Consider the following 19045-nt stretch of genomic DNA (forward strand, 5'->3'; position numbering starts at 1 on the left):
AAAAGCACCGTTTATGCGTTGACCCACAACTTGTCCTCGAGGCTTTCTGAGTTACGATGCTTTGGGAAATATTGAGAGATCTCGACTTGAGTGTGCTGAAACTAGCATGAACCATCCTTCTTGGTTTCAGCCAAACATTTTACCAAAAGAAATATTGTGCAAAAACAAATGGAAGTAAACTGCTAGCAATTGATGTGCAAAATATTGATAAGAATCAAAGCAAAGGTTATTTCTCTTGTAAAACAATCAGAAAGTCAAGTAAACCAAGGCCCTGATTACTTGGTAGCATGTGATGTCCTCTGCCCATATTCAAAGGATGTTCTGTTTTGTTCAAATTATTTATATAAAATAAAAGCTGAAAATACCAGTTCAGCTAAGTTAAGATTCCATTCAATAATTACATGATTTGGTTCTCTGAAGAAGCTGGAGAAATTGAAATTGCAGCGACTCCTAACTTTGTTATGCTGATTTCATTTCTGTGCCTGAAAAACCAATGAATTAAGAAATTAGCACAAGCCATCTTCTTCAATTCTCATCATTGGCAACAACTTTGGGAATTGACTCCCATGCTGTAACAAGAAAATGTACCAAAAAGCGTCTCTTGTAGCTTTCAACGAGCTCTTTGGGATCACGCCGGGTTTTTTTGTAAGCTAAATTTTTGTTCATCTCCTACACAATTGATATAGATTCACATGAGTAATATGTTCATAATTGATATAACAATACATACATTCATGTTTTAAAACTTGGAATCGCTTCTTGAGGAAGTTCAAAAGCATGTCAAAATGTGAAGCCACTAAATTCATTCTGTACCTCAAACCATGCTGCCAGTTTAGGCCTGCCTGCAGTGATGTCATACTTCTTCACTTCCAGTGAGAAAGGCTGAAATCTTTCAAGGAATGGAGCATAAGCTATATCCACCTGAAAATTAAGGACAAAACTTAAAACTTTTCCAATGATGGAGAAAACTTCAAACGAATTTAGCAAAAAAGTATGGAAAAACTGACTGGTAAAGCAAAAATGAGAACTAAAATACTAATTGAAAGAAAGCAGATATAGCTACCATATTACCAGACTGAAAGTGCCAAGAAAGAAAGGTCCATCTTCAAATTTGGAAAGAGCAGTTTCAATATAGTCAAATGCAGCACCTGCTTCAACATACGACTACGGTTACATTAGCTCCTCAACTTTATTAACATCAAAAGAAGCAAGTAGTCATCTCACCAGCTGCCTTGGTTCCGTCCTCTTTAAATGAAGCAAACACAGATTTATTGAAGGAGTCTGTGTAGGACAGCAACTCTTCTGCAAATTCTCTCTTTGCAGGATCCTATATTTACAGAGTATGAGCTTTTGTATAGCCTAGAGAAGTCAACATGTAGTAACAATGCATTCCTGAAATCTTACATCAGGGAACAGTGAAGGCCCTTCAAAGTGACTGTCAATATATCTAATCAAATCAAGACTCTCTCCTTTGACTTCGTTATTGTGTTCCAGCGACGGCACCTATGTTCAAATTTCATATCAGACACACCTTGGGCAGAAAATGCAACAGTTAATCAAGTGCAATTAGCTCTGTTTTGTCTTTGTACTTTTTTCAATACAAAATGTGTGCAACTCATAGTATGATGGCCCAAAAATATATTTATTGACTACTTTTGACATCCAAATAAGTTTCAATAACAAAACAGTGAGGATTCTTAAGCTCCAATGCGAGGGGTTATTCAAATGTTCCATGATATGAAAACCTTCATTGCAATTTCTTATGACTCTATTTTATGCTGAGGAACTGTGCTTTCAATTGCATAACAAAAGCATGGGGAAAAATCTTATGTTTGTGTAATCTAGGAAGCAATAACACATAATCTTATTGCAAAAGCTGACCTTGTTAGGTGGGTAGACTTTCTCCTTGTACCAAGCAGGCCTGTCTTGCAGATCAATAGGAACCAATTGTATATTTTCCTCCAGTCCCTGTTCCCAGCAAACATCAAGGATTAAAGGGAAGATCTTGTGGAGAAAACAAGGATAGCTTAAGCACCATCATAGCCAACATAGTAAGATTTGTCCACAAACAAGACAACAATAAAGACTCGTCCACAACTAGAGCAAACATTGGTACCTCAGAAAAAGGTCGTCCATAACCTCATACTAGCCCTTGCAGTTAGCCGTCTACTCTCACTCTCAGGCTTAATGTAAAGAGTTCTATTCAATTATTTTTTTTTGGAAGAAGATTCACAAAGTTCTTTTCTTCTCCGAATTTTTTGTGCAACCATTGAAAATGAGAAAAAGAGACCAAATCAAGTGAAACCAGACTGTGAAGTGCCTTTAGAAACAACCTTACAGTTCCGGGAAATCCACGCACGCTGTGCATATGGGCATTGGTAAGATATATACAACCTTCAACAATACAACAAACCCAACATTCCCAATAGTTAGATTGACATTAACAAAATTACAAACCCAAATAATGTAAAATATGTTGCAACGGGCATTGAAACAAACAGAATTTTGGAATTACAAGAACTTGCGAACTACAAAAGTCTAACAAAAAACTAAATGCAACGAAGCAGTGAAAATCCAGCAATCTATACCAACCTTGTTTTCCCATCGAAGAGCGGAGGTGGGTCTGAGGTAGAAGTCAGAGCTGGTGGCAGAACCTCTTGCCCACTTCCCCATAAGAACAAAACCAAAAACAAAAACAAATTCTCAGCTTATTTATGAAGTAAAATATGAACACTTTTACAGCTCTAGTTATTGGTTGGGTTCTTAGAGACGGAAAAAGGAATAAACTTTAGATTTTTCGCATTTTCGGGGCAACCAAACAGGAGACAAGTAACATACCCAGTTGCCATAGTTGCAGAGAGTGAAGCTCTGGTTTTCTTTCCAAAAGAAGCTTGAAGTCGAAGCTTAGGAGGAGATAGTATGGTGGTGTTTGGAAATTTGGCTATCACTGGTTTATTAGAGAGAGAGAAAGGGACTGAATTTGACAGGTGTGGCCAAGAGGGCAGAGAGGATGATGAAGTAGAAGCAGCAGTGCCTCTCAAACTCACGTTCAAAATAGCCATTGCGGTTTGGGTTGGTTCGGCTGCTGGTTATGTATTTATTTATGTTGACATATTTCACAGAATTTTTCAAAGCACAAACAAAAGACTGAAAAAGAAGGTGGTTTGGACTTTGGATTCTTAGATACCAATCAGAAAAGGTTCAGCTGGTTGTGTATTTATACCTTATTTTTAGTAAGATGCATCTCAGTCCCTGTGTATCTTAACTGTTGGCTTTGTATTTATACGAAGTGAGATCTAGCTCAGTGTAGGGCTTTGACTTGCAGATAGTGATCTCATCTCATGTTCGAACCCATGCGAATCTCCTTTCATTTTTCATTTGTAATTTACATCGCTTATATTTTTATTAAAAAAAGAATTTATTAGAAGGGAGCACAATGTTCTTCGTTGAGAAATAAAATGCTTCCAGTCTTATATTCTCAAGGCAAGCAGCCTAATTAATTCGTATTAAGTGGTAGCTCTTTTGAAAAATATGTCATGCCCCAATGGCGGGTTAAGCCTGTTTTCTAGTCATTGACTTTCCATCTATACTGAAATTTCTTGTGGTATTATGTAAAAATAAAACAAATAAAAAAATTCATGAAGCACAGCTATACATCAGAAGAAGGAGAAAAAAGAAAAGATGTAAAAAAAGACCCAAAATTCTGCCTTTAACTCTCCTCTTTGAAAAGAAAACAAAAGCTTTTTGTTTCTTAGTACAAACGAAGAAACCAGGGGTTTGAGTGATAGATCATCTGAAGTTCTGAACCTCCCAATCTAGGTGCTGGCAGGGACACCGCCACTTCCCTTAACTGAAAGCAGAGGCCCATGCCAGTGGCTACGACTGACCAGATGCGAATCTAGGAACAGCACTACCACTGTGATATCATCATGAAAATGTCTCCTCACCCCTCGGTCGATCTTTTTTAAGTCGGAGTATCTCATTTCTCTCTTCTTGGCTGCTTCGTGAAGCGCAGCTTTGACAAGTTTCCTTGCAATACCCTGCAAAAACATGGGAAATATTATAGCAGGTCCAGCAGCAACTAGAATAAAAGATGATTTCCAACTAATCTTACAATATAATACATACAAAACAAAACCAATCTACATTTAGATTAATGATTTTGAAGGTTGAAGTTTTATAGTTGAAAATTTCTAGAATGTGCCAGTTTTTCTTAATAATATACGAATTGTAAAACCTATTATTCCGATAGCAAGAGTAAAGGATCTTTCCTGACGTGATTTAGAAACACATCCAATCATATAACATACTCAAGTAAATTCAAAAGAAATTTAAAACTTAACATAGGAACCATACATTACGCGGATAGTTCTGGACAATGTCAACTGCCTCTTGACTGCTTAACTGCTCCCATAGGCCATCTGATGCAAATATGAGAAACTGATCTTCAGGGTAGAGTTTTTGGACTAATATTGTTGGCTCAGCTTTAAGGATCGGCTTGTGGAAGGGTTCTGATAGTCTAAACTTTGCCAATAGAGGTTCTTTGTTAAATTCTTGCCGCTTCAGGTAGGCATCGCCAATGGACCTTGAAACCTGCAAGACAAAACACATATCTCTAAATTAATGCTTCTCAACTCAGGTTTAGAACTAAAAGTCAAACACATATAAACCCCACTTGTCCAATTCCAAATCCATTCCAATAATGGCACCACTCTAGTCGAGAAATACAATATATGTCCATCATCGAAATATTGAGAAAACTAAAGGAAATTAACTGTATGTTTACTAAAAAAATCATGTAGCATAGAATTGGTGGAGTCACACACGAGTCAAAAGGAAAAAGATCACTATGCTTAGGGTAACAGAAAATGACTCATAAGAGATTAAAAGAGATTTAAGAACAGATAAGAAAAAGAATTACCTGTATCAAACCCTTCACGCGCCACACCTTGTGCTTTAGTACCACAATCTGTGGATCATCGGGATGCAACGAGCGCAGTTCCTCTCTCACAGATTCTATACTTGCATTGTGTTCGATTGATAACTGAACAGCTTTTACCTGTTTAACGGTCTTTTCCAGTCTTCCTAAAACCACCCGAGAATCTCCCGCATTTGCTATGTATAGCAGCCCACTACATACTACGCCTACCAAACAACATGAACCAACAGAAGCAAGCAGTGGCTTAATTATCCACTGCTTCTTTACTAGAGAGAGGAATTCCTCTTCAGTTGCCAAAAATGCTTTGGTGATAACATCAGCGGACATACCCTGATTCTCTGATGTGAATTCTGCACCATGAATAGCTGTCAAGTCAGTAAATATATGCATTAGCTATCTAAATATTGGGAGCATCATCTACATAAAATAAGGAAGTTTAATAGTTTCCACAAAAATTGGTAACTGCAGGGATGGCACATACTACTCTTTTATCTTGCAAGACACAAGAAAATACTACTTTCCCAGTTTTTTATTTTACTACTACTTCCTTATGAGCTACTGCAGAAACATCCAGGCATTAGCCAAAAACTGACCAAAATGCATTAGAATGCGGCATTCTCCCATCACCAAAGTATATAGCAATAGCAGCATTAGTTTAGGTATAATAAGATGAATTTAGGAGATTTGGTATAATAAAAATATTAATGGTGCAAGTCAAGGGAACAACGCACTCTTAAAATTGTTGAACAAGTGCTCATTTAAAAACCGGGATGCTTCTGGACCTCCATGTCCATCATAAATTCCAACAAATGTTCCATGAGGACCTGATTCGAGCGAGCTCAGTGGCCCTGATTCAAGTTGGCTATGGTCTTCCAACAAATTGTTTGCTTGAATTACCGCCATTGAGAAATCCCCGTTAACATGGTGTCCTGAATCTTTGTGCCACAACAAACCATCAAGCCGACCACTCACGTCCCCGCCTCTATTATTAGAATTTTCACCCTCAACAGAAGGTTTCCAACACGGTGCCACAAGCTTCATTAGCGTAGTTGATACCATCCCTTACATATTCTCAACCAAATGATCCAGCAAGTAAATTATTCATCGAGTATATGTTTGTGAACAAGATCTAATCTTGGTGTTTCCTCTAGCTTCCCTACAATTACAAAATCCAAGTAACAGACTCCACAAATCAAATACTCATTGATGAATGGGGACATTAATCTGCAGGGGTGTAAAACATCTAACGATTTGAACGATTTGATGGGTATGTGAATAACCTGCATATAAATTGGAGATAAAGATTAAACTGCAAACACAACCAAAGTCAAAAGTATACCCAAAATAAAAAACAGATTGAAAGGTGCGCAAAACCAGACAACATGAGTTTGGGACGACAATCAAATTGCAAGCAACCTTAAACTCAGTAGGTTTTAATTGAAAAAGACATAACAAAATGGGCATGCCCAGAAACAGCAAGAGTTTTCTAGAAAAACAAAAATGCAAACTTTATCGATGAATAGATCATCATACAAACTAAGGGGTATTTCCAGAAAATTTATCAACTTCAAAAGTGAGACAAATATCAAAACCATAAATCCAATGTCTATACAGACATATGGGTTTGTAATAAAAATTGCATACCAAATAATTCCATTGCAATGATTAACATTGAAGCATAATATAGAACAAAAACAAGTTCTTTTCTTTAAGCATGAAATGAACAAAATCTCCATACCTTGTATTCAATATGTCGGAGGGATTCTTTTAGCCCTCTGTCTATGATAATTCATCTGTTGCTGAAAATAACCATTTTTATATGGATTAGACTGAGAACCAATGAAACAGATTTGGAATGTTCTGACAGAAAAAAAAAGGTTGTCAGAAACGTGGAAAGGGTAGATCGAAAGAGTAGAGAGAGAGAGAGAGAGAGAGAGAGAGAGAGAGAGAGATTGGAAGCAGTAATTGGTTCTCTTTCCTTTTCCTTAATGTTATTTTATTTTCTTTCTTCTAGGGAAAGAGATTATGCATACAATACAACAAACCCCTCGCCCTCGGTTTGAAAAACCATCATAAGGGAGAGAGCTGCTGAGGCCTTTTGGGTTGGATTTTCAGTTTAGGTATTCTAATTTATGGGCTGGGGTTTTGACTTTGACCTGCAACAAACCACCATTTCAGGCAACTTTTGCTCATCTTCCCTTCTCCTTAATATAGTAAACTCTAATAAGTTCTTCTTCAGAATCATTAAAGAATTTTCCCACTTTGCCAATAATATTATGTTTTGGAATTTTTTGGGAATAAAGTTGACAACTTGCTACACTATCTATTGGCCAATCATAATATCTTGCTAATTGACCTTCTAGCTATATTTTATGGTTTTGCTTATGCATTCGGTTGTCACTTGCAAATGAACACACTTCGCTTTATTCTTTCCAAAGTACAATGGTACTTTTCTACTCGGTGAAAATCGAAGTTTGAGTTCTCCTTTTTTTTTAGTTTTGGCACATAATCTTTTTGATGTTTATAAAAGACGTTTATATGTTCACAGATCATATAGATCTTTTTTCTTGTAGAAGATGAAGATTAATCAGAGGTATCATACTCACTTTCGTAATCTATAAAGTAGAGAGTAATTATGAACATTAGTCATATCAACTATAAATGTTATTAATAGATAACTAGGTGCATGCATCATGATTAATTCCATGTTTTGTTTTGTCTTAAAATTAGACACATCGTTTATATCGATGCATCATGCACTCATTGATTAAACTAAGGATTCGGCTGTCACTTGCAAAGAGAAACACATCCTTCCAAGTACATGGTACTTTATCTACCACTTGGTGAAAATCGAAGCTTCAACTTTTTATTGGGACATAAGTTTGATGTGTTTGAATGAGTTTGTTGTTGATAGGTCTTCTCTTTTTTGTTTTCATCAGAAGAAAATTTATTGATGAGAAGATGACATGCTTGTATAATTTTTGATTTTTAAACAAATGCTTTGAATCATCTTTCTACATCGTAAATTTATCATATTTTCTCATTACAGTCATCTGCATATTCATTAGGCCAACGAGTCTTAGCTTGGTAGAGCTGTTGGCATGTAAGTTAGCAGTCTACGGTTTGATTTCCTATAATTCTATGTATGTGTGAGAATACTTCATTCCTTTTCTAATAGTGACGGAAAAAAAAAAAAACCTAATATCCATTAACCTGCATTTTGTTGAATACAATATTATAATCCTTGGAGTAAAATTTATAAAGAAGATTCTGATACTTGTTATTGTTATCCCAATTGAAATTTAAAATTTTGTTATTCCCTTATAAAAAAAAAACCATTTGAATTAGACAGAAAAAGAAAAAGCTCTTTAAGTCCTTAAAATACAGCAAAGTCTTAAGGACTATATGCCAAAAAAGGGAAAACAACTGGCCGTTAACATTTCCCGCGGACCGTTCAATGCTACCCAACGATGCCGTTTTGTCTGTCCTTACCTAACTCTGGTATCAGTCCACTCCTCCGACACGCCCCTCCGATTCGTTGCCAGTCCGCACGTGTCATCATCGCCGGCGAGTCAAACATGGCCGCCAACTCACTCCGAGTCGCCGCCGCTCAGATGACCTCTATCAATGACCTCGCCGCCAACTTCGCCACCTGCTCTCGCCTCGTCAAAGTACCCAACTTTACACCTTTAAAAAAAAAAAAAATCAATTTGTTAAATAATTTTTTGTTTTTCAAAGTTTGATTAATTATTGATAATATCATATTATGATAAGCGAAGGAAGCAGCTGCCGCTGGAGCAAAATTGATATGCTTTCCAGAAAGCTTCTCTTTTATTGGTGCCAAAGATGGGGACAGTCTCAAAATAGCACAACCTTTGGACGGTCCAATTTTGCAACAGTACTGCTCTCTAGCAAGGTATATACTTAGTAATTTTGAAAAAAGAAAGAAACTTTATATCAGACATTTGATTTTTGTGGGTAATTGAAGTGAACCATTGAAGAATTAATTGCAGAGAATCTGGGATTTGGTTGTCTCTTGGAGGGTTCCAAGAAAAGGGGTCTGATGATGAACATTTGTTTAACACCCATGTTGTGGTTGATGATGCTGGGAACATCAGAAGCACATACAGAAAGATTCACTTGTATGTGAGCCTTTTTTTAAGTTCACTGCTTTGCACTATTTGGTAGCTGAACTTTTTGTGAAAACTGTGGTCATGTTGCAACCTATGTGCTTATAGCAAACAAAGTTGTTAAAGTTGTTTTGTTGTTGAAGGTTTGATGTGGATATTCCTGGTGGAAGGGCATACAACGAAGGCAGCTTCACAGAACCAGGTAATTTGCTTCCCACATATGTAATGTTCGGATTATATGTAAGTATTGGGACGGTTTCATTTACATTGTTTTAATCCTGGCGTTTGAATGTCCTCTTTTAACCATTAACATTTTTTGTACTATTGCTGTTTGTCTGTATTTTCAGGGAAGAATGTTGTTGCAGCAGATAGCCCGGTTGGACGCTTGGGTTTGACGGTTTGCTATGACCTGAGATTCCCAGAGCTTTACCAGCAGCTCAGGTTCCAACATGAGGCACAGGTACACGTAGATTTTTCTTAGCATTGAAGTGCAATGGGGGTTATTTATCATCTCATATTGACTTCTTGCATTACAATCTGCAGGTTCTGTTGGTCCCTGCAGCCTTCACAAAAGTAACTGGGCTGGCGCACTGGGAGATTCTTCTACGTGCTCGTGCAATTGAAACTCAATGCTATGTATGGATTCCATTGGCTTCTTCATTAACATAACCTTTTCATATTTGTTTCTAGGGAACATATTCACTGACAATGTCATCTTGGATATGGTACTGTTCTTTGCTGCTACATTTTGGGGATGATTATGTTATTTATGCATTGTTAGGTCATAGCTGCAGCACAAGCTGGACAACATAATGATAAAAGAGAGAGCCACGGCGAAACTTTAATTATTGATCCATGGGGAACAGTTGTTGGCAGACTGCCTGGTGAGGACTTAATTTTCTTGTACATTCTAAGCTTCTTGAGATAGCTTTCAGTGGCTGTAGATCATGGCTTCAAGTTTAGTTAATAAAAGGAAATTTTGACCTATAAACCATCAATTTCTTTGTTAATCTCTCAAAGACTCCTATAATGAAGTTCAATTTTTCTTCGAATTTTGCTTTTGAGTTTCCCTTGTTAAACCATGGCAACTATTAACAAGCTATAAAAATTGATAATTGAAGGTGTTTTGAGTGTTGTTAATTTGTTCCTTGATAATGTGGAAGAACAGATAAGAGACTTGGTCCTCTGTGTCAACTCATGTTTTACAAGATCCAGAATGGATCAGACGTATATAACTTTACTAGAAAGGTTTTTTGGTTGAGGATATTTTCAACTCTGAAATGCCTCACTATAGGTTGAACTTCACTGTAGCCATTCTTTGAAATACTAGAGTGTGTTACCTTTCCTAAGCGTCGAAAATGAAAAATAAGAAACTATAATGTCAAATCTGCTGCTTTATTGTTTGGAACCAGTTCTTAGCCTGGTGCTACTTGTACTAGCCAATGCTGCAACATAATTTTAACATTTCATTATCTCTGTCTTAGATCGACTGTCAACAGGGATTGCTATAGCTGATATTGATCTCTCCGTGATCGATTCAGTGAGAGAAAAGATGCCAATTGCCAAGGTATGTTCTTTGTCTAGTTTGAAAAATGAAGTATATTTGTTTTCTTGATCGAATTGTGTTGTAGTAAACTAATTCATTTTATTTTGTTTGCTATTTCAGCACCGGAAGCCCGTTGAGTTCTGGAAATCTGCATCTCTATGATTTGCGAGATGGTTTGCCCTGTGTACCCTTTTACTCAAAATGATATCTTAAAGCCATTTTGAACAGATAAAGAATAACGTAGCAAATTGAATATTTAGGATGCTACCGAAGTGTCAGCTATGGCCTTTCTCCTTTGACCAATAAACAAACATCAATATCAATGTAGGATCGAACTATACATTCTTCTACTTCAGCATATGGATTGTTGTATTAGACCGGTCTTACTTTAAGAGAAAAAGAATACATTTTTAGAGAGAATATGTTCATCAAACTATATCCTCTGCAAATGGATATGAAGGATCAAGTAATTGGTGCTTTTAAAGAATACATTTTTCTATTTTGCCTCTTGGTGTACAGATCAAAACATTAAATTTAAAACCCGAAAAAAGAAACCTTAAGATGGAGGCCTGGTTTGAAGATACGGGTTTTAGCCGAGTTGGCTAGAGAGGATGTGTTTCTCACTTTGCACCCGAGTTCGAATTCATCTCCTTATAGTTTAGATTAGATTAAAGTTGAATATAGCTTGAATACAAAAAGATGGAGGGCTGGTTTGGCCTCCTAACTCAGTTTTTTCTCATAGATTTCTTATTCAAAGATCAATCTTAGTAGACGTATCAAGCCTGTTTAAAGATTAAAGATATTGTTGTCCCAATCTTAATTAGGATCGTTTCTTTAATTATTGTTCATAAAGCTGAACCAAATCACATGACATGACATAGAAAAATCGATACCAATGTGTCCACACGTGCTAGGATAACTACATAGTCAGCAGGAAATTCCTGTTCAAGTTCCAAAAATTTGCCATTGGATTGGTCAGAGGTTAAAAGATGCACTATCCATTGTCGATTGAGACTGAAAGTAGTGGGGAAATGGGAATCTCTTCTTTCTCAAAGCAAATCCATTTGCATGCCTTTCTTTTATTTTCCTGTGCAACCTTTCTTTATATCTTCACAGAATCTAACCCAAATTAGAAATCTCTTGTATTATATACAAGTTCCAAACTTTCACTCACTACCTCTCACCCAAAAACAAATCACAACCAAGAAACCCTGCTAAAGTTTCTAATGAAGAGAATGAGCATTTTAACTGTCTTCGCAATTTTCTTCATCATTTCTATGCCAATCAATGCAATGCAACCTAACAACTATGGCTTCCAAGGATCCAAAACAAACTGCACCTACTCCATTGAGATTGAGACAACATGTGCACAATCTGCCGGAACCACGGACCATGTCAGTGTCAGATTCGGGGACTCTGAGGGTAACTTGATCATAGTGAAGCATCTGAACAACCCTAAGCTATTGTATGCTCCAAAGGGTGGTTTGAGACGTAGGGGTTATGGTGGGTTTGGACGATGTGCCAAAGACATGTTTGAGGCCAGTGGACCATGCATGAGCCAGTGGGTGTGCTCTCTGTACCTGAAGAAGGTCGGCTCAGACGACTGGCGACCTGGCCGGGTGAAGGTGCTTCATCAACAAGATGGCAGCCGTGTAGTGCCAGTTTCTTATGTGTTCTATTTTAGGACATTTGTTCCAGAAAATGTTTGGTATGGGTTTAATTATTGTTAGTTTTGATGGATTTACTTATTTGTTCTTGTTTAGTCTCTATTTTCGGGTCTTTTGCTGCTTTTTTTAGCTAAACTGTTAAATGAATTTTCTGAATCTCAGCAACTTCAATTATACCAGAAACCAGAAATAAGAAAAATAGATCCAGGAAATCTCTGGAGTGAAAACCAACAGATTCATTAACCTCCTTGTCAAGAGAGAGAATATCTTGATCATGCCAACAAAGGCAAACCAACTATGAATAAGGACTGGTAGATTACAGTCAAATCATGATATGTTTCTCACTTCTTGCTCTATCAAGATAAAAGGAAAAGGCGGGAAAAGTATACAAATGGGGAAGGAAAAAAAAACCTATTAGAACTTGGGGAGTATAGGACTATGAACAATGTATTCACCCTATGAGAAAGGCCTGCTCTTTGACAGTTATTGAAGCAAAAAACCTCGCATAGAATCGGGACTGGATAGAAGGTCAAACGGCTTGTTCGCTATGGTATCTTTGAGGATTGTGATCTGACCTTCCTTTAGAAGTATGTCTTCATCGAGGGTTTCAATCTTCTTCTTTAACATATTAATCTCTGAGTTCAGTAACATGTTCTTCTCGTTGTATTTCTTCACCTCCTCCCACATCATATCTCTCTCCTCTGAAATTTTTGGCAGTATCCCCCTCGTAACTGTTAATTCTTTCGTAGATGCCTGGAGGTCACTTTGAAGCTGGCTTATGTTCTCATCCTTCTTAAGCATCTGCATTATTATGGAAGAAGAAGAAGAAGGAAAAAAAATAAAATAATAATTAACCTATAGAAGGCAAATACTAGGCACAACTGGTATAACTTAATAAATAAATTTCTTCATTGTCGTTAAAACTGTTATTGGGGCCTGAAAAAAAGAATCAAATTCTGAAATGTGTGGCTAATCCTCAAGTAACATAAATTAGAGGCATTATTATGCAACTTCAAGAAATATACATAAATCAGTCGAAAACCCAAAAGAAAATTGACATCAATATAATGGAAAAAAACTGCAACTGTAGTGGAAACAGACCACATAGATAATGCACATATGCAACATTATACAGCATATTCCATGCAATTGTGATCATGCATTTTCTCATAACAGTCTTTTATGTCTTCATTTGTCCTTGTAAAGCCCTCAACTAGTAACTCATTGGGTTAAAACATCATGTGAAGTAAATATATGAAAATTGTTATTTGTATCTCTTAAAGCACATAATCACATACGTCATAAAAACAAACAAAGCACCAGATTCATACATATTATGATCTCTAATATTAAAATTTATATCGTACGTGATATTAAGGGTTACCTGCAGTTCAAGGTCCTTCAACTTGTGGGTGACACAGGAAAGGTTGTCCATTGCATTTTGAACTTCACATCGGAGAATATCATTTCCTCTTACAGCTGCTGCAAGTTCGGCTTGCAACTGCTCAACTTCCAGCTCTTTAGAATACAACTTTTCTCTTAGTAGGCTTGTTAGTAAAATTTCTGCTTTAAGCTCATATCTCATATCGTCCTAGATAAGTAAGAGTGATAAAACCAAGCATCAATAACTGTGTGTGTGTAGAATACAAACAAAGAACTCATTCAAAAATAATAACAGAAAAATTCATATTTAGTGTCCTTTCTCTAAGAATAACCACAGAACATGACTAACCTCTGGATTTTGATCATTTGGAGACCCATCAGCATTAATGCACTTAGATGGATATTTTGAAGAGGCCAGACTGGATTTTTCATGCAGCAAAGCAGACATGGTGTGCAAACTTCTTGCTAAACTTTCAGTTCCACGCTTTAAGCCCTGAACTTTCATTTCAGATTCAACAAAAAACTGCCCATCTAAACCATTCTTAGATTCTGGAAGTTGGCCTGCTTTCCCTTTGGCAAATTCCAGTAAATTTGAACATAACTGGGAGCTCTCGTTTAGGATCGATAGCCCTTGATTTTGCAAACAGCAGATCCGTGTCCACATCTCCTTATCTAGCTTAAAGGTCAAAGCACCATTTTCTTTCCCACTGCCTCTCAACCGGTCTAACAAGTGTATATTCTCATGCCTAAGAGAATCAACTTCAAGCCTATGAGATTCCAACTCCCTTCTCAAGGCCAGCTCTACTCCTGTCAATCTTATCTGCTCCATCTGCAATTTAGAAATATGCTTATCAACCCTCTCCAATGATTGGTTCTTCCTAAATTCCTCACCAAAACCTTCACGCAAGCCATCAATTGTCTTCTCTTGTTCTTTGCAGGTTCTTAATAATCTTGTAATAGACTTCCGCAAATCCTTGCACTCCTTATCCTTCTCTTCAAAACTTTTATGGATGCAAACACGATTTTCCTCCGCTGCTCTATACTTCTCCTGTAAGTCTGAGAGATTATTTTTTAAATCTTGATTCTCCTCTCTCGTTTCCCCCAGCCTTGTTGTGAGGCCCTTAAGCTGTTGCTCTGAATTTGTTATCACACTTCTACTCTCAGTTTCTCTCGCATTAAAGGAAGAAACTTCTCTTTGAAGTGAGACATTTTGCTCTGCAAGCTCTCTAACCCGCTCACGAAGCCTCTGCTCTTCCAACTGATATTTCTCAAGCTTAAGTGACCAGTCAGTTGACCTTCTGTCTAGTTCCCTCTCCAATGCTGACTGCAACTCATTCTTCTCCTTCTCTAGTTTTTTGGTTCGTGACTCCAGTTCTCCCTTTGCCAGTCTGAGTTCTTTCTTGGCAGAAGCCCTCTCAGCAATGCGCAACTGTAGGAGGTTTGAAACCTCAAGTGCCAAGTCTATCCTCTGATCAGTAAGGTTTCTAACTGTTTGCTGAACATTGTACCCACTATCTCTAAGAAAGCTTTCCTGTTCAAGTTCTTCTGAAAGAAGCATGACATTCTCCTCAGCTTCCTTCAATCTTCTTTCCAATTCCACATCCATGTCTTCTTGAGTCTCATCGGTGTTTAAACCGTCACAATTGTCTCCATAGATAAGTTTCTGCAAGCTTGAGTAGTCATCCCCATGATAATTTTTCTGGGCAACCAGATCTGATCTACCATATATATCCTCGATGGTGACTGGCATATCATGGTCAAACTCCTTTTCATGTGTTGGTTGAATACCATGAGACTGTGAGAGCCTCTCAACAACATTCTTTGCAAGTCTCCGGGGAGATTCATGCCCAAATCCATTTTCTGCCCAGTCTCTGGATGACAAACGAAAACGAGAACTTTTAGCCTCTCTAAATGAATGAGCCCTGGGTGAATTGGGTGCTGTAAACTGAGCTCGCGGAGGACGGAATCCACCACCATTTCCATTCCCACATAAGTTTCTAGAGGAAGAATTGTTTTTCTGTCTGCCCCTTTCCTCCTGCTCTCCATCAATGTAACGGTCCAAAACTTTGGATGAGATATTACTAGAGCAAGTGGAGGAGCTCCCAGACGAATCACGGTGAATTCTAGAGGAGCCAGCAGAACATGGCCTCTCTAGTCCATGTGTATTTTGAACAGCTGGAACTTCAACAGGTTTAGCCTCATACCTCTCCGGAGTAAGAGTCCTGCAACTGGTATGCATCACAAGCCCAACAAAATTAGCCTCGAGAATTTTTTTTATTAAACAAGACTGCAAAATATTGTACTTGCGCTTAGTCAACAAGACATAAGTTGATGCAAAAGCCTCACCAAGATGATTGGCCACATTGTTGATGAGGAACGCTACTTGCAGGACTGCATGGAGATCTACTTTGATATCTTGAAGAGGAAAAATTGTTTTGTGCTGGCTCATTTCCAAGAAAGGCTGCTGATGATAATGACCGGCTCCTTCTAAGACCTGGACTTTTACTAGAGTTCTGTATATCAGTTACTTGCTTTCGAGATTTAGAAAAAAATCCCTTAGGGCTTCGGAAACTATTCTCGGCCATGTCACCAACTTGATTGCCATCTTCTGATGGGTTCTCCCAGTATATCTGCTTATCAGTTGATGGAGAAACATTGTTGTTTCCATTGCTAGAAGCAGAAGATCTGAAAAAGAAGAGCTTCTTCATGTTTGAATCTTCAGCAGAAAATGCTAACTGCAGCACATTAAATCTCTGTACCAGATGGGGTCTCTCTGAACCTGAAATAATTTAGGAACAAAAAAACATATGATTACCATTAATACTGTTGGGGAGTAGGGATAGGAGAAAAGCAAATGAATCATTGCAAAGATTATCAGTGCAGCAGTGTCCACCTCATAGAAGAAAAGAAACTAAGAAATCAAGCAGCCATGGGCATAATAATAATGACAGAAATATGAACTGGAAAGCAATAACATTGGCTGAATTAAGTACAAGAAAGCACCTGGATTAAGGCACAGAAAGTGATAGATATTAGTTATTTTATTTGCACAAGCATTTAAAAAAAGAATATGTCAGAATCCCAAAGTTAAAATCATTAGTATCTAACACCGGAAAATTTATATGGAGAAACCATAGTTGCATTTACTGTTTTTCCAATAATAATAAAAGTACAAAAAGAATGTTAGAAATTAGAATCCCAGATGCTAAAACCAAGAAAAATCAGTGACCAATATAATGACTCCTTGAAAAGAACTATGTTTAGGGGGCGGGGGCGAAGGTGCATCCCACATTTTCTAAGAAGCCAAAACTCAGGGGCAAGTCCTAATCGTTTAAATATATATATATATATATATATAGAGAGAGAGAGAGAGAGAGAGAGAGAGAGAGAGAGAACAAATGCATTAGAATTCAGTATTTATGGAAGCCATGCATACCCTTCTTCTCCTAGACAAGATTCTTAAGAAGCAACCACGCAGTTTGCAGTAACAATACACCAACAGATGAAATTGCTAAACCACAGCCTGCAGCCAAAAGAAAGATGAAAGGTAGATAAATAATGAGGAAAGCTTTAATCTAAGAATTTCTCTATGTAGAATCTTAGTCTTGTGCATCAACATCCCTACTCCTACCATTATTTCCAGCAACTAGCTCCGTGCATATAATAAAAAATGGAACACAAGAAGAATTAAATATAGATAAACACATAATAGCATTTTAAAAGAGGAGGTCACGTGAGCAGAAGGTGCAATATAGATTTCAGTAACGTTCCTCTGCCGTTGAAAATCACGAAATACATGACCACAGCATATGTGTCAGCAGGTCTGATTCAATTCCACTCTGGGCTTATTAGCTCAGCCAAGCTGGCGTGAAAAGACCACAATAGCCTCGTCACTTTCATTACCCTTAAACCCTAAACTACTCACACCGGGAGGTAATTTCAAGCCTATAATTAAAAACAACTGACGATTTCTTTATACAATCTGACGCCAAAAGTATCAAATCATCAAATACTTTTCGCAATTCCACAAAAATCGACGCATTTCGTCATGATCCTATATCCCAAAGAAACCAGATCCAGATATCCAATATTAAAAAGAAACAATAGACTCCATACGATTCCGTTTGGTTACTGAGAAAATGAAGGAAAGAAAAGTAACAATATATGCGACTGCATACAATTTCTGCAACCTAAAGCTAAAATCTGATAGAAGAAACGATACAATTACCAAATATCTAACTCCAATCTATACGATTACTTCTTCAGTTCGAGAATTTTCTCTAAACAAGCAACTTAATTCCTGTTTGGCCACTAAGAAAATGAAAGAAAATAATGATACAAACAGACGGATTACTCACACACTTCCAGTGATTTCATGACCAAGAAATAAAGAAAAGCATCAGCCATGTCTCGACAACTTTTCTTTTACTAAAAAATTGAACACCAGAGAAAATGAACTCTCACAAAATGAAATTCCGTCTCAATTTCCCCAACTTTCTCTGCAACAAAACAGCAAAAAGAAAATAAAAGGAAAAAAAAAAGAAAGACTCAGAAATTCCTTACTCTGCTTTTTTTTCCCAAAAGGTCAAAAAAATTCAGTCCACAGAGAGAAGCCAGCAGCGGAGCAAATAATCCAATTCAACAAACGACTCAAAAACGGAAATTCAAAACGTGAAAAATCTAGAGAATTAAATTCTGAATATCTTTGGAGTTACTTACTTGCTAAAACATGCTGGTCCGTTTTAGGATACGCATTGGCTCAGGAAAATTCAAAATTCAAAATAAAATGAAATGGCTTCCAACTCAGGAACCCGAACTCTATGGGAAACGGATTTTTAAAAGAGCCAGAGGAGAGAGAGAGAGAGAGAGAGAGAGAGAGTCTTACTCAAAACGGCGTTAGAGGCCGGCGTTTCGACCGTTAAGCTCCAAACGGCGAGTTTTGGTTCTGCGACTGTGGCAGACAAAATTGGGCGCTCTCAATGATGTTGAGTGAACAAATAAAAGAGAGGGAGAGGGAGAGGGAGAGTGCGTCAAACGATTTGTAAATGCCCTTCAACCAATAGAATTATTTTTTGGTTATAAGCTTGGAGGGCAAATTAGTCCGAAAGCGAAACTTTTAAAATTTTGTCGTCTGCGGAAAAAGCGGGGGAGGAGCGGTGTCTGATAGCGCGCAAATCAGGTGAAATCAGGTACAAGTGAGATCGAAACTCTGTGCAATTATGCTTTGCCACGTTGTCAAGTAGGTGATCCTTGCTTAAGCTTGGCTAGTGACCCGTTAAGGAATTCACAAAAGTTTCCACAAAATCATTTTATTAGTTGAATACTGCTTGTATGGTCAAAATTATGTTATACCATAATATAACACGTTAAATTATCTGAT

General features: G+C 37.4%; 5 protein-coding genes across 10 annotated transcripts; 2 read left to right on the forward strand and 3 right to left on the reverse strand.

Moving 5' to 3' along the window:
* Positions 196-3248, reverse strand: LOC18784753 (protein IN2-1 homolog B). Its single transcript, XM_007218669.2, has 10 exons — positions 2839-3248; positions 2593-2664; positions 2334-2394; positions 1882-1968; positions 1405-1503; positions 1225-1327; positions 1072-1148; positions 814-921; positions 589-669; positions 196-482 (listed from the first exon to the last, which is right to left on the reverse strand). The coding sequence occupies exons 1-10, from the start codon at positions 3060-3062 to the stop codon at positions 471-473; spliced, it is 924 nt and encodes a 307-aa protein (XP_007218731.1). The 5' UTR covers positions 3063-3248; the 3' UTR covers positions 196-470.
* LOC18785292 (probable protein phosphatase 2C 38) lies at positions 3586-7130 on the reverse strand. Of its 4 annotated transcripts, none has more exons than XM_020556808.1 (5): positions 6678-7130; positions 5671-6095; positions 4922-5304; positions 4357-4593; positions 3586-4040 (listed from the first exon to the last, which is right to left on the reverse strand). In XM_020556808.1, the coding sequence occupies exons 2-5, from the start codon at positions 5996-5998 to the stop codon at positions 3816-3818; spliced, it is 1173 nt and encodes a 390-aa protein (XP_020412397.1). In that variant the 5' UTR covers positions 5999-6095; positions 6678-7130; the 3' UTR covers positions 3586-3815. The 4 variants fall into 4 exon arrangements, with proteins under 4 accessions (XP_020412397.1, XP_020412396.1, XP_020412398.1 ...); XM_020556807.1 differs by having other exon boundaries at positions 5671-6219; XM_020556809.1 differs by having other exon boundaries at positions 4922-5289; positions 5671-6219; positions 6678-7129.
* Positions 8214-11102, forward strand: LOC18784737 (nitrilase-like protein 2). Of its 2 annotated transcripts, none has more exons than XM_020557633.1 (9): positions 8214-8610; positions 8719-8855; positions 8941-9081; positions 9213-9271; positions 9417-9529; positions 9613-9705; positions 9851-9953; positions 10554-10636; positions 10736-11048. In XM_020557633.1, exons 1-9 carry the CDS (start codon positions 8410-8412, stop codon positions 10775-10777), a joined length of 972 nt encoding a protein of 323 aa, XP_020413222.1. In that variant the 5' UTR covers positions 8214-8409; the 3' UTR covers positions 10778-11048. The 2 variants fall into 2 exon arrangements, with proteins under 2 accessions (XP_020413222.1, XP_007218695.1); XM_007218633.2 differs by having other exon boundaries at positions 8226-8610; positions 8953-9081; positions 10736-11102.
* On the forward strand, positions 11209-12384 carry LOC18785258 (embryo-specific protein ATS3A). Its single transcript, XM_007219637.2, has one exon. It carries the CDS (start codon positions 11842-11844, stop codon positions 12343-12345), a length of 504 nt encoding a protein of 167 aa, XP_007219699.2. The 5' UTR covers positions 11209-11841; the 3' UTR covers positions 12346-12384.
* LOC18786248 (cingulin-like protein 1) lies at positions 12499-18662 on the reverse strand. Of its 2 annotated transcripts, none has more exons than XM_020557632.1 (6): positions 18551-18662; positions 17102-17188; positions 16012-16444; positions 14015-15893; positions 13667-13873; positions 12499-13083 (listed from the first exon to the last, which is right to left on the reverse strand). In XM_020557632.1, the coding sequence occupies exons 3-6, from the start codon at positions 16371-16373 to the stop codon at positions 12766-12768; spliced, it is 2766 nt and encodes a 921-aa protein (XP_020413221.1). In that variant the 5' UTR covers positions 16374-16444; positions 17102-17188; positions 18551-18662; the 3' UTR covers positions 12499-12765. The 2 variants fall into 2 exon arrangements, with proteins under 2 accessions (XP_020413221.1, XP_020413220.1); XM_020557631.1 differs by lacking the exon at positions 18551-18662 and adding an exon at positions 18385-18469.

The sequence above is a fragment of the Prunus persica genome, chromosome G2 (genome assembly GCF_000346465.2).
Source record: "Prunus persica cultivar Lovell chromosome G2, Prunus_persica_NCBIv2, whole genome shotgun sequence".
In the NCBI taxonomy this organism is placed as follows: Eukaryota; Viridiplantae; Streptophyta; class Magnoliopsida; order Rosales; family Rosaceae; genus Prunus; species Prunus persica.

Bases quoted from the DNA above. Each gene is read 5' to 3' on its own strand.
- LOC18784753 (XM_007218669.2), bottom strand. From the start codon at position 3,062: ATGGCTATTTTGAACGTGAGTTTGAGAGGCACTGCTGCTTCTACTTCA. The intron at 2,665-2,838 runs GTATGTTACTTG...CTTATGGGGAAG, and splicing joins TCTGCAACTATGGCAACTGG to TGGGCAAGAGGTTCTGCCAC. The intron at 2,395-2,592 runs GTTGGTATAGAT...GTATTGTTGAAG, and splicing joins CTCTTCGATGGGAAAACAAG to GTTGTATATATCTTACCAAT.
- LOC18785292 (XM_020556808.1), bottom strand. From the start codon at position 5,998: ATGGTATCAACTACGCTAATGAAGCTTGTGGCACCGTGTTGGAAACCT. The intron at 5,305-5,670 runs GTGCGTTGTTCC...CTGACTTGACAG, and splicing joins CTTGTTCAACAATTTTAAGA to CTATTCATGGTGCAGAATTC. The intron at 4,041-4,356 runs GTATGGTTCCTA...ATGTTTTTGCAG, and splicing joins TCCAGAACTATCCGCGTAAT to GGTATTGCAAGGAAACTTGT.
- LOC18784737 (XM_020557633.1), top strand. From the start codon at position 8,410: ATGCCGTTTTGTCTGTCCTTACCTAACTCTGGTATCAGTCCACTCCTC. The intron at 9,272-9,416 runs GTAATTTGCTTC...CTGTATTTTCAG, and splicing joins AGGCAGCTTCACAGAACCAG to GGAAGAATGTTGTTGCAGCA. The intron at 9,706-9,850 runs GTATGGATTCCA...ATGCATTGTTAG, and splicing joins CAATTGAAACTCAATGCTAT to GTCATAGCTGCAGCACAAGC.
- LOC18785258 (XM_007219637.2), top strand. From the start codon at position 11,842: ATGAAGAGAATGAGCATTTTAACTGTCTTCGCAATTTTCTTCATCATT.
- LOC18786248 (XM_020557632.1), bottom strand. From the start codon at position 16,373: ATGAAGAAGCTCTTCTTTTTCAGATCTTCTGCTTCTAGCAATGGAAAC. The intron at 15,894-16,011 runs GTGAGGCTTTTG...GATGCATACCAG, and splicing joins CAATGTGGCCAATCATCTTG to TTGCAGGACTCTTACTCCGG. The intron at 13,084-13,666 runs GTAACCCTTAAT...ATAATAATGCAG, and splicing joins TGAAGGACCTTGAACTGCAG to ATGCTTAAGAAGGATGAGAA.